At 54.9% G+C, this 12,615-nt stretch overlaps 1 protein-coding gene across 5 annotated transcripts in view; it reads right to left on the bottom strand.

The window, feature by feature from the left end:
- TNIK (TRAF2 and NCK interacting kinase) overlaps window positions 1-12,615 on the bottom strand; it is a 137,967-nt gene that overhangs the window by 112,490 nt on the left and 12,862 nt on the right. For all 5 annotated transcript variants that reach the window (XM_032193067.1, XM_032193069.1, XM_032193070.1 and 2 more), the window contains exon 2: window positions 5,014-5,079. In XM_032193067.1, coding sequence (XP_032048958.1) covers window positions 5,014-5,079 — 66 coding nt within the window. The remainder of the gene's footprint in view (window positions 1-5,013; window positions 5,080-12,615) is intronic.

Here is a 12,615-nt window from a genome sequence, read left to right as displayed (position 1 = left end):
ACCGTCACAGGGAAGCTGATAAATCGAGGTCACTGTTTTGCACCCTCTGATTAAGCCAGCACGCGTTACCATACATCAGCGTGCCAGCCCAGCCCCTTCCCACAGCGCAGTAAGAACGGCTGAAACACAAAAACCATCCCACAAGGTGGGGACCCATAAAAAGGGGAGACCCCGGTGGGCTCCCCACCACAGGCAGCCAGCCGGGCAGCAGCAGGGGCTCGATACATGTATGTAACGCTGTGCTCGTGGTACCGAGGGATCATACAGCAGCTTGTCACTCTGTGCTCAGTCACACAGCCCCTGTGTGACCTTGAGGACGCGGAGCCGCCTCGGGGGGCCGGCTGGAACCACCGAGTGACCCCAAGCGGAGCATCCGGAGCGGGACGAACACCCCTGGCTCGAGTTTAATGAAAGGAACCAGGTGCTGCGAGAAGATGGGAAAAGGCAAACGTTTAATAAAGCCGTTCAAACCCAACAGCTGGCTGCTGTGGGACAGAAGTGCGGGGAGCTCAGGGCTCCGTGTTCCCCAGCAGCCCAGGACTGGGGGTGCCGGTGCTGTGGGGCACCCAGAGGAGAGGGGGCAGCAGCCAGCCCAGGAGCAGCGCCTGCAGCTCGCGTGCACGCAGCACGGGCTCTCGAGCAAGTCCCAGCAGTGGGCCCTCAGCCATGGAAGCTGTGTACACAGCTCGGGTTAATTCTTTACAGCAACAATCCGCAGGAAACGATCATTTTGTGCAGCGTGGAAACTTCTTCCACCGGGCTAGAAGCAACGGTGATTAATTACCAAACTATTGACCATCGGTCTTTCAGAAAGAGAGACAATAAAACAACTGATTATTAAAAACAATTAATGTCATTCTCCGCTCAAGCTAATTATTTGAACTGCTGGTAATGACCTGGGAACCTGCAGAGTCTCTGTTCCCACCAGGGCTGAGCCAGACCACGGGCAGGCTGAATGCGGAGCAAGTTCTTCTCTTACACCTCCCTCCTAAAAGCATAGAAGAGAAAAAAAATCTTTGCCTTTCCTTAGCATATCCACCAGCCACTCATTCAGCAGGGGGATGCACAGCAGTGCCCAGGGAGCACGCAGAGCTGGGGACACGCTGGGTACCACAGCAGCACACCAACAGCACCAGGACCACGTTATCTCAGCTCTTTTGGCATCTGCAGGCTCAGGGGCACCATCACCAGCAGACAGCCACACGTGGCTTTTGGAATCCCAAATATTTCAGTCGTTTTCTCATACCCCTGAACCTCAACATCTTCATCTACTGGGCCGAACTGGAGGTTCACCTCCAGATGAATCCATTCTGGCAAACACAAGTTGAGTAACAAATCAAATAACTGACAGAAGACTTTGGGATTTCCTCATCATTTTGCCCCATATGGGTCAAACAGCCACCTAGCCTGGGCCTAAAAGCTGGTGGCACCCCACGGTGTCCCCCGTGCTGCTCCCTCTGCCACCCACGGCAGTGGAGGAGCGTGCACAGGGACCACGGCCACGAGTCCCACGTGCCCTGAACGATGCCGTGGAACTGCTTAGCGATTAGGTGGCATTTCCCAGCTAATTAAGCAATCAATAGTTATTGTGCAGTTATGGAGTCGGCCCGTGGTGCCAGATCTTGTGCCCTGTAAAATAAAGCTGCAAACGGAGAGCCGCATCCCCAGCACACCCAGCAAAGCCAGCACGCTTGGTGTCAGCACACCTCGTCCTCCTGCTGGGGTTGGGAGGCTGCATGGAGCGCGCAGTCCTGGCATCACTCACCTCCCTGCTCATCTGCATGTGAGAGGAGAGCATCAATGGTTACCATCTGACCTACCTACCAATTTTTATTTCTAGGTTTAATATTAAGCAGACTGGCATCAAAACCCTGCAGTGGTGATGCTGGGTACCTGAGTGATGCTGAGCACGAGTTTGCTCCCACCCTGCTGCACAGGGGACTCGCAGAGTGACCAAAACAGCTGCCTAAAAACATGGGAGGATCCTGTTATTTTGTGACATATTCAGCCCACAATAACCAGCCCGCTGAATGTCTTCCTCCGGTCTTGCACCAAGCCGCTGGGAGGGTGTCTGTGAGGAATCTGGTGGTATTTCCCTTCCAGCTCACGTGTCCATCGGTGGTCGGCACGCCAGCAGTTGCAGCCCCGACGGTGAGATTTATTCAGGCAGCCTAAGGTATGCTCAGTATGCAAGGCCTTTTTGCTTGCTCTCTAATGCAAAGCAGAGCTGAACAGCAATAATGATACTCCGCCACATGAAAAGCCTTCCCTCACGCTTCCAATAATGCTCTGAAGCGTTATCAGAAGTCTCCGCGACTTCTGCATTTAGAGTTTTGTTTCCAGTCAGCAGCTACCTGCTAAAAACAGCAAGGCAGCGGCTCAACTCCTGAAGCCCAAAGCACCGTGTTTCTGTTAAACATTTCTTTAAGCATTCAGAAAAATCCAGGAACGCAAAAATCCCACAGCACAACAACGCCTTGCACTGGAGCTAGCAAGACCTCGGCCGTTTATCGAAGCCGATTTACAACCTGTACCAGTAGACTCAGGATTATTAGGAAATAAAGAACAGCTTCCAATCCAATTAGCGAGATAAACCATCACCTGCGCGGTCCCTCGTTAAAATAAAAGCCAAGCTCTTCAACAAGAGCTCGCAGAGCAAGGATCCTTCCCTCTGCAGCTACTGCTGCTTGTGGCCAGCGGGGGCAGAAGGACAGGTCCTGATGAGGATTTCCCCAGCCTTCAGGTCGCACCCATGTACGACCTCGAGCTGTGCACCTCCACACCGTGTCCTTCAAGCACCGGGGACCCCAAACAGCCTTGCTGTTGGCCTCCAAGCTGGCCGGGGGATGCGACTGCTCGGAGACCCTTTGCTTCTAGGTAAGGGAGCCTCAAATGTGTTTTTAGAAGGGAGCCAGAAGGTCTAAGCGTCTTGAAAAGCGATCCATCTGGTTTGCTTTCAGAGATAAATACAGCGGTGGCATCTGGAGGAAAAGAATCGCAGAGATCTTATTTCTGTGCTAGGTTTTAGGGTGGGACACCATAAACAGTTCTGCATGCTTTCTGTCAAAGTCTTCTTCTGTTTATAAAGTGGATACAACTCCAAGACTTCAATTTAAGAGAATCTGAGCTCAGCCTTAGCCTGAATTCCTACCTCAACGCTTACTAATTGGGTTTGGACAGCAGCTCCCCCCCCGTCACCATCCTGCCTGGCACTGCCAGCGAGTGAATCACACCGGGACAATCTGATTACCCCGGCACATTAAAAACAGCGAAAAGGAGGATTTTCTTTGTACAAGAAGGAGAAGAAGAAACACGGAATATATCACCTCCCCAAAAGCCTACAGCTGAACGCTTCTGGATGGTTCTCCCCCCCTTTGCGATCACACACACAGGCACCAAACAAACCACTGCAACAGGAAACACGCGCAGCGGGGCTGTGCGAGGAGCAGAGCAAACATTAGATAGTTTATTTCCCTTTTCTGCTTTCCACAAAAACATGACACTTTCTAAAGGCCATTAACGGCGCATAGTTTCCACTGATTGTTAGAAATACGCCGAAGTTAAAATTAGGTCACCCCCTGCCATTATTTTAGCGGCTGAGAAGAAAAACAGGGCTGAACCCAGCTCCCGGGGCTGGCCTCCGTGCCCGAGAGCCAACAGTGGCACCACGAAAACCACCACCAACACCAGCACCAACACCAGCACCCTCGGGGGAACGCAGCCCCGGGGCGAGCACCGAGGGGAAGGCTCCCGGAATATACCCTTGGTAAGAAGGGGGCTGGAGGGGGGCCGTTCTGGTTGGTTTTCACCTCATTCCAGTTCAGAAATTCACACGTCTTCAACCCCCGAAGTTGCGGTTCACCCTCGGTTCACTTCAGTCCTTCCAGCGTGGAATTGATGGAATTAGCCCGCGCAGCGGGAGGATGGGGAGAGCAGGATCAGAACAAACAGCTCCTGACAGGTGGCTTCCCAAGCAGCCTTTTCTCCTCTTGGTTAGGGCCAGCTCACTGTCCTTCACTGCGTGACAGGCCAGGGCTGAGCCTTCCCGCTGACCGAGGCGGAGCACGCGGAGGTATTCCTTCCTATTGTCAGAAGGGAACGTGGGCAAGACAGGCAAACGGGATCTCTGTGTGCACACAGGCACAAGTGCAACGTAAATACAGATCCAGTGCCCACACACACAAACCTTTGGAGAACGGGGCCCATGGGGTTGCTATCTGCCAGCAGACCTGGGATACGCAGCGAATTCCACGTGCACCTTGCCAAGAAACATGTTTACACCATGCATTAAGCACAGATAAGGCCAGACTCCAAAATAATTCGACCCCTCCTAACGCCACAAGAATCATCCACAACAAAAACCCCCCCACGATTACAGATTCTGGAATTCCCTCAAGCTGAGGGGTGATGGGGACAGGCGCCGTGCTTTAGCAAAGGACGGACACTTTAAACGTTGCAGGATGAAGCTCACGGGTTTATAATTTTGTTCTCCACGGTCTCCTTTGTACTCCCGTTTGGAGAGCTGCTGCCAGACGTTTGCAGGAGCTTGAAAGCAAACCCGCTGAGCGCCGTGGGTCTCCTCCAGCAGCAGGTTTCTGCCGAGCAGCGAGCGGCAGCCAGCCTGCGTGCTCCAGCCCCACGGTACCGGCAGAGCAGCAGCCTGAGCAGGCTCCTGGACCACGATACAGCTCTGCTGGAGAGATTTATCTACGAAACCCCAGACTCCCCGCTCCCTCCCTCATCACAGAATCCATAAAAAGCAATTGGGGGTGGGGGGAGAGGCAAAGAAAGCGATCTGTTTTTAGTGACAGCTTCAGAAGTAGTACAAATTGCTGTTGTAGGAGCTCCACGTGCTGGGCAGAGCTGGAGCACGTGACAAAAAGGCAGAGCCCAGCGAGGTTTTTGTCAGGCCTGACACTGCTGGGACCTAACGAGGCCGGTGCAATGGGATGCTCCACGGCCAGCACACGGCCAAGGCGACCAGGATCACTCCAGACACCGGTGTAGCCTTACCTTATAGACTTGCCCATAGGTGCCATTGCCGACAAGCTCCACCAGCTCAAAGATTCCTGCAGGATCCTAGGAGAAAAGGAAGAAGAAGCATTTAATGCGCTGGACTTCTAACTCTTCAAAAACAAGCTTCCTATAAAGAGAAAGACCAACATTTTCTGACAAACGTTTTCATCATTTTAAAGTCCTCTGGCAGCCCAGGGATTGGAAGCATCACAGTCAGGGGGAGCAGAGGTGTTAATCCACCCCGCGTGGTGAGCCAGCCCTGCAGGGCCGTGTCCCAGCAGCATTTGTGTTGCTTGCCCTGAGGCCTGGCGCATCCTGGCCATTAACTTTCTGGCCTCTCTGATAAATAACGGGACACCCAGAGCTGGAAGCTGGCACCAGAGCACACCCAGCAGCCCCACACACCCCTCCGCCCCGCTGTCACACACGTGCACACGTAGGAGTGCACGCAGTGACACTGCCCGAAGCCAACATTCGCTGTGAGGTACGAGGGAGGGTGGGGAAAGAATAAACTGGCACTGCTATTTTCTCCCCTCGCTGGGTTTTCCCCGTCCAGCAGCTCTATTTATGCTCCTCTGCTCCTCCTCCTCTCCCCACGCTCACTCCGTCTGGGTCCGTGCGCTCCCCTGTGAACCAGGTGGGCACGTGGCTCTCCCCCCTCCCCGCTCCTCGCCCGGCCTCGAGGACATTCAGGCCACCAAAAGCCACCAAGCTGCAGGCACTCGGAGGCTCTGGGGGGTTTTGAGTCACTTCTGCTATGAAATGTCTCGATGTCCCAGCGAGCCGGGTACCTGCAGCCTGACAAGATGCGGGCAGCGCATTAGCAGCTCTGCCTCATGAAGAGGAAGAGCAGCCTTCAGGGAGCATCCCTGGGGAGACAGGCAAAACCATATGAAAACGGCCCAAAAATGCCATCCGCCACCTGGAGCTGACCAAGGGCAGCGCTCCCCAACAGCGGCTGGGGAAAGGGAAGCGGCGCTGCGCCGAGTCTGAACCAACTGGGGGAGGAGGAGGGGAGGGATGGCAGCAGCTGCTGTTTATTTCTTGAATTTCTTTCCTTCGGGTTATTCTCTGCAGTGCTGAAACAACTCTGGAAGAGGCTTTTCAAGTGCTACAAGTATATCTATTTTTGAATATTCGCTGGGAGATTAAGAGAGAAGAAAGCTGTGCCTAGGGCAGATGATCAGGAGGCTTGGAGAAGCGCATCCCGGGAAGCAGCTGGCCATTTCTGATAACGAGAACCATTTTGTCTGACACCTTTTCCGACCGATTCCCAAACCTCAGCCCCAGGAGTCCCCCCTGCCGCCCTGCGGGGCCACCTGGCCTCACCCAGCTCCTCCAGGTTTACCCCAGCTCGTTTGCAGCACGGCTGCAGACATCCCCCCCCCACCACCACCACCATCACCAGCAGCAGCACCACGCTTCTTCCTTCCTTCCCCCATTTCCACGGGGAAGCATTGTCAAGGTAACGGGGCTGCTCGCCGAGCCACGGGGCCGGGCAGGATTTGAGCAGAGCCCTAGCAACACGCCGGGAACGAGGAGGGAGAGGAGGGAGAGAGGAGGGAGAGAGGAGGGTGCTCGCTCCTCCCCGCGCTGCTGCTGCTGCTCCTCGCGCTGCTGTCACCCCCGCAGCTCCCACACAGCCCCTGCCCGTGCCCAGGAGCAGCGTGTCGCCAGCAGCCACCCAAAGAAGCACAGGCAGAGGTCAGGGCAGGGAGAAATCCTTCTTTCCGCTGAGCTGGCTCAGCCCAGGGATGAGCTCTGCGCCCTCACGGCTGCTGGGGGCTGTCCCCACGGCTGGGGGACGCGGACACCGCTGCGAAACCCCAGGGGATGGGCACGGGAGGCAGGCAAGCAGGGTGGGATGCTCAGTGTGGGATTCGAAACTAGCTGGAGAAAAGAAACCCAGAGCACAGGGGTCTGGCTGGGGACCAGCCCCGGGCAGGCAGGAGGAATCTCGGCCCAAATATAGCCCGGGCTGCAGATGCGGAGCAGCGCGGCTGCTGGCAGCGGCCCCGGGGCTCTCTGCTCACCCTGCCCCAGCTGCCTGCCCCTGCCTGATCATTCAGGGCTGCTGGCAGAAGATGGGCTGATTAAAATCGAGGAGGACCAGCGTTTAAGACAAACCCAGGAGCAATTTTCAGCCCTACGTGAGCTTCAGGCTGCGTTCACAGAGCTCTGCTGAGAGCCGCGTACACACAGAGCAGGAGCCGGTGCCTCCTGACAAAGGAGGGGGCAGAAAGGCAGGGCAATGCCCAGCACAATTTGGGGCTGTGCTTTGGGGACCCCAACACCCCCCAAAAATCGGTGGTATCCAACTCTGAGCGGCTAAAAACGGTGTGAGACACGGAGCAGGGCGAGAGCAGTCTTCTCCGGTAGCACCACGAAAAAACGCCCCCGGTATTTGCATAAACAACGCACCGAAAGCCCTCGCCGTGTCAGAAAAGGGACTGCTGCACACAGCTGATAAAGCTGAACGCCTCCCAGCTCCGGCAGCAGCACACGCAGCCTCTGGGAAGGCCTTATCGGCGCGAGGCAAGCAGCAGCTGGGCTCACGGCAGCTCCTTCTCCTCGCCGAAATGGCTCCGCTCGGCGCAGACCCCGCGGGACGGCACCGCTGCCTGCACCGCCGAATTTCGGCGAGCCCAAAATGCACAGGAGCCACCAGGAGACCCCCAACAGCAGTGACCACGTGCAGGGCCAGGCCAGCTAAGGGCTGAGGGCTGCAGGTGCTCATCCGTGGCACAGTGTCCCTAAAAACCGCCAGGCAGATGCCCACAAACACAAGAGAAGTCTGCACGCCCAGCTCGCCTCTTCTCCTTGCAGGAGCCGAATTTTTCTCCCCTCCTGCCCCCGCGCTGAAGGTATTTAGCAGCAAGGGTTATGTGAGGAGACGGGGGAGAGATGGTGGTAGGGAACCGAGGGGCACACCAATTAAAGCCCTGTTGCTGTGAATGCACGGGAGGGGAAATGAGAGATCAGAGCCTCTGTAATCACCGTGCACTTATTCCCCCAATTCTGAGTGGCTAATGACAACTTCCAGCCAAAAAGCGTGGAGATAACCAGTCATTAAGCAAATGTTGTAACCCTAGAGAAGAAAAAGGCTCGGTGTGACTGGAAGCAATGCACCAGGAGGGGTTAGCAGCCGGCCAGCATCCCCAGGCTCCAGGTCGCTGATGCAACTTGCTTTGGCCCACACACGGGGCACCTGCACGGGCTGCGCTTCCCAAAACCACACGTCCAGGCTGCACGTTGGCAAAGCCAGAAGTTTCAGGCAGCCACGCACATCTCCCCAACAACAGGGCCAGAAAAATCTCAACTCAGCTGGTATTCCCTCAAAAAAACCTCATTACCGCGCTCATTTTGCAGGCGCTGAAGCACTCGGATGATGATCTGACAGAACAAGGTCCCAAGCCCCCCGGGGAAGCCATCCCAAAAGGCACGAGGTTTAGAGCGAAATGGAGGGTTTGGAGAAGTACTTGAGGACAGAGTTTCTTTTTAATAATAAACTAGTCACCTCCATCTCCAAGGCTCTCCTAGCTAACAACCTTGTGAGCAATGTGAGGATGGGCAGCAGCCAGGAGAGGATTGCTTACAGAGCTGCAGACGGCAAGCAAAGCAGCGAGGCAAAGGCCGAGGCAATAAAATATGGAGTTACTGGGAACTTCCAGAGAAAGAGGCTGATGGTACCTTTCTGAGCTGCGAGCACTGCCCTCCCAACACACAGACGTACCCCTACGCCTGCCCAGTAAGAAAAGCAGTACAAAAAAAAAAAACACTCAACGGGCTGCTCGGGTATTTTGGGGGATATTTGGCTCGCTGAGGGTTTTGTTTTCTCTCTGAAGCTGCAGTTTGTCCTCCCTCACCCCCAAACACCCAGCGCCACGTCTCAACCGAAGATGTTCGGCAAGGAACAACGCTCCTGCACGGCAGGAGGGAAACTTGTGAAGGCCAAGCTGTCAGCAGGAGAAAGGTTTCCCCACCTGAGAGCTGCGAGAGGCCCGTGGACCAACCCATCTGAGCCGTTCCTGCCCAGCATCCCACGAGGAGCTGCTCCCTGCAGCCCTCTCTGAGGGTCGCGGCCGTGCTTTGCCCCCCCCAGCCCACACTCGAGCTCTCCCAGGCCTCCCACCCTCCTCTCCCTGGCTTCTTGCTGGAGAGCCCCAGCCCCTCCTTCCCTTCCAAAATGTCCAGCCTCCGAACACCTGGCAACAGCAGAATTAAAGAGCTAATGAACATTGGGCATTGCGGTCACTACAGCTGGATCACCCCTTCAGCTCCTACCCCTTCAATTTAGGGCCTAAGTGTGGATTTGTGGCTAACAACTCATGGGTCCCACAGCCCGGGTTGTGCCAGAGATGCTAGTAAGGGACAGCAGGGACTGCGCTGACAGGCACGAAGCCAGCCTTCCTCCAGGAGGACACGTTTGAAGCTTGACTCTCCCCAACCCTAAACCGAGACGGATCCTCTCTCACTTCAAAACCCTTCCCGGCACATCCCGTGGCTCCTCGGGAAGGCCTCCACAATCGTTGGTGAACCCCGACGTTTCCAGCGCCGCGCCAGATGAATGCGGCCCCAGCACCGGCACCGATTCAACACACGCCTCATTCCAGCACACAACTTCAGCAGGACAATATATAAAAGGCCTGGCTAAGCTCAGAGGCTCTAAAAAGCTACAGAGCCAATTATAAATCGTATCTGTAGTCCCCAGAAGATCTGAAGTCAGCGCTAGCATTGTGCCACACTTCTTAGGATGCAAGAGATCAATTAGAGCCCAGCAGCTGGACACGCTCCACGCTGGAAGTCACTCATCCGCAGTTTCAGCCCAAGAAGATATTATTCCTAACTGTTTAGATCTCGCCCCTCTGAGAAATAAAGTGTTTCACCTCAGCCAGCAAATGTTTGCATCCAGCTGAAATTGCTGCCTGCCAGTAAACGCTGTCAAAGGTTTGGGGGACCTCAGAGGAGCTGCTTTAATTACTTACCCGAGCTGCTGGTCCAGGAGCTGCAGCCTCTCAACACACCGCTCCTGGAGGCACATCTGAAAAGCGAGGTCACCGCCAAGCCCGGCACCAAGAGCAAACCAAAATTCAGCGTTTCCAGCAGCCGGTCCCTTTGGGGGTTTGCCTGGGGATGTCTGCTCGGGAGGCAGCCTGCACCTTTCTGAGCCTGGAGATAGCAGCCTCCAGGGGAAGCCACAGAGCTCAGATATCTGTGATTGCCTTCTCCAAGGCAAGGCAGCCTTGCTCCTTCCTTGCGGCCAGAAGAAGACCTCAGTGTGGGAGAACGCCTCTCCCATTTTGTTTCAGAGAAGGACAAAGCATGGCGCAGATCACATCCCGTTATTTAGCATCCCACTAGCTGCAGCAGCCTGCAAGAGGCAGCCAGCAGACCGTAAAAAACGCAGCGATGCTCCACGGGCTCCCCAAACACGCACCATGGACACGTCTGTCACAGAACCGTCTTGACAAACCGGCAAAGTTACTCAGAAATCAGGAACGCCAAGGATATGTTACGCCACACGCCTCGAATCTAGGAAGAGCTTCCTCACTCGGGAGCTAACAGGGTGCAGGGGAGGGGGAGGGAGGCTTCGCACCCTTTCCCTACATTTCACAGGCTCCGCTGAGTAATGCCAGCCTCACCGGGGAGCCCGGCTGCCTGAGCTTGACAGACCCTCCCTCAGACTGGGGGGAACGAGGTCCCGCAGCGAGAGGAGCAAGATCCTGCCTGACAGCCACACGCGCCGAAATGATTCACAATAATTTTTTTGCCAGGTCGTAAAGCCTTTCCCAGAGCAAAGCTTCTGTGTTTCGCAGTGGCTGGTGGTGTGAAACGCTCCTGTAGGCTCTGGGAGCTGCTTTTTCTCCTAAATCCCATTAGTGAACGGGGTGGGGAGCAGGGACTGCCCTGCAGCTCACGTGCCGGGGGTACTGCAGCAGTGCTTCAGCCCAGGCAGGGCAGCAGGACCTCTCACACGGGTCTGAGCTGGGTTTGCTCCACAAGTCACCGTGGCGCCCGGTGCACCCAAGCACCCCCGTCTGCTTTATGGGATCAGTTCGGGTCCCACAGGGGACAGCTGCACATCCCCGAGCAGGACTGGGCCCATAAGCGGGGAGTTTCATCACGTGGGTGTTGGGATGTGCAACGGGGTGGGAAACACTCCCCACTGCTCCTAAATTAATTGCTGTTGTTGTGATTTGATTTGCAAAAACCTCCAGGGCTAAGTTTTGTTTTAGAAAACTACAAACCCATCAGATTAATCAACTGAGAATAAATCAGTTTGAGTTATTTATTTCTCCTCTATCTACTCCTCTTTAGGCTTGGCAAGTCGCTGCATTCTTTCCATCCCGTGCAAGAAAAAGAAGACCAGGGCTTTGGGCTCGTCATTATTTTAAAGGAACTTCTGCAACGTGGAGCAGCTCTGTGAGCCTAAACCACGGCACAGGTACAAGGAGGAGGAGAAGTGATGGCTGGGGCTGGTCTCCACGTGCTGCAGGCACCAGCCCTGTGCCCAGGTGCTCGGGAGAGGAGCAGAGCGAGGAGCTCAGCCTCCTCCAGCCACATTTCGCTGCCTCTGGATCCCTGCACATCCTTTCCCCCTGATTCCCTGCCCGCAGCTGCAGCAATGCGGCAACGCCTCTGCCAGCGAACCGGGGAGAAAAGCCCTCACATATATTACGCTGGAGAAAATTAATCTTGTGTTCCACAGAATATTAAGTGGATTACATCTACAGCCTCCAAGGAGGAAAATGTTGATTCCCATGTAACTTGTGCCGTTATTCACCTCTATTAACTTTTATTTTTTACCAGCACAATGTTGGTCGTGGTAATTCCTTGTTATTCAGTCCAGACTTCAGCCAGACCTCGACACGCCGAGCAAGGAGAGCACGTGGGACCTCTCCTCAGCCACGAGGAAGGCTCAGAAATCATCCTGCAGTGGCACTGTTACTGCACAGGGCAACGTTCAAGGTGGTTTCTCAAAGCCAGCTTCGTTTCTGCTGGACAACTCCACAGCAGGATCACATTTGAGCATCACTCGGCCACCCCCATCCAGGTCTCATGGAGCCCTGCTCTTTCTGTGCGGAGGTGCTAATGACTAAAAAAGCAGCAGGCTCCAATAATCAGCCTCAATATCATTTAAATCCTTACCTATCATTCAAATACATGCTCCCAGAGGGCGGCATACCCTTTGAAGCAGAGCTCGCGGGGAGTGCAAGTCACTCAGCACGGAGGAAGCAAGCCCAAAGCCACACAGAAAGGATGCAGCCCCCCGATGGGGACGCAAACTCAGCCCGAGCACTTCTGAATCTTTCACAAGCACCTCGATGGGTTTCAAGGGCCAAAAGGAGCGTTTTGATGATGTTGCACAAAGTAAGGAAGGAAAGGAAATGTGCTTTTTTTTTCCTAGATGTGATGCATAATCAAAAGCTCAGTCCTGGCTTGAGAAATGTAGCGATTCTTTACTCTCCGAGTAAATCTCACTGGTCTGTGCAGAAAGAGGAACAACTTGTAACCTGTAATTCCCAGGCTCCGTCCCCTCTTTTACAGTTCCTTGAATAATTTGAATTCTGCACAATAAACGTCAGAGCTGATAAGAGA

This window comes from Aythya fuligula, chromosome 9, assembly GCF_009819795.1.
Source record: "Aythya fuligula isolate bAytFul2 chromosome 9, bAytFul2.pri, whole genome shotgun sequence".
Lineage (NCBI taxonomy): Eukaryota > Metazoa > Chordata > Aves > Anseriformes > Anatidae > Aythya > Aythya fuligula.
Note: the sequence above shows the minus strand (reverse complement) of the source record. Positions and strands in the feature narration are given on the sequence as shown.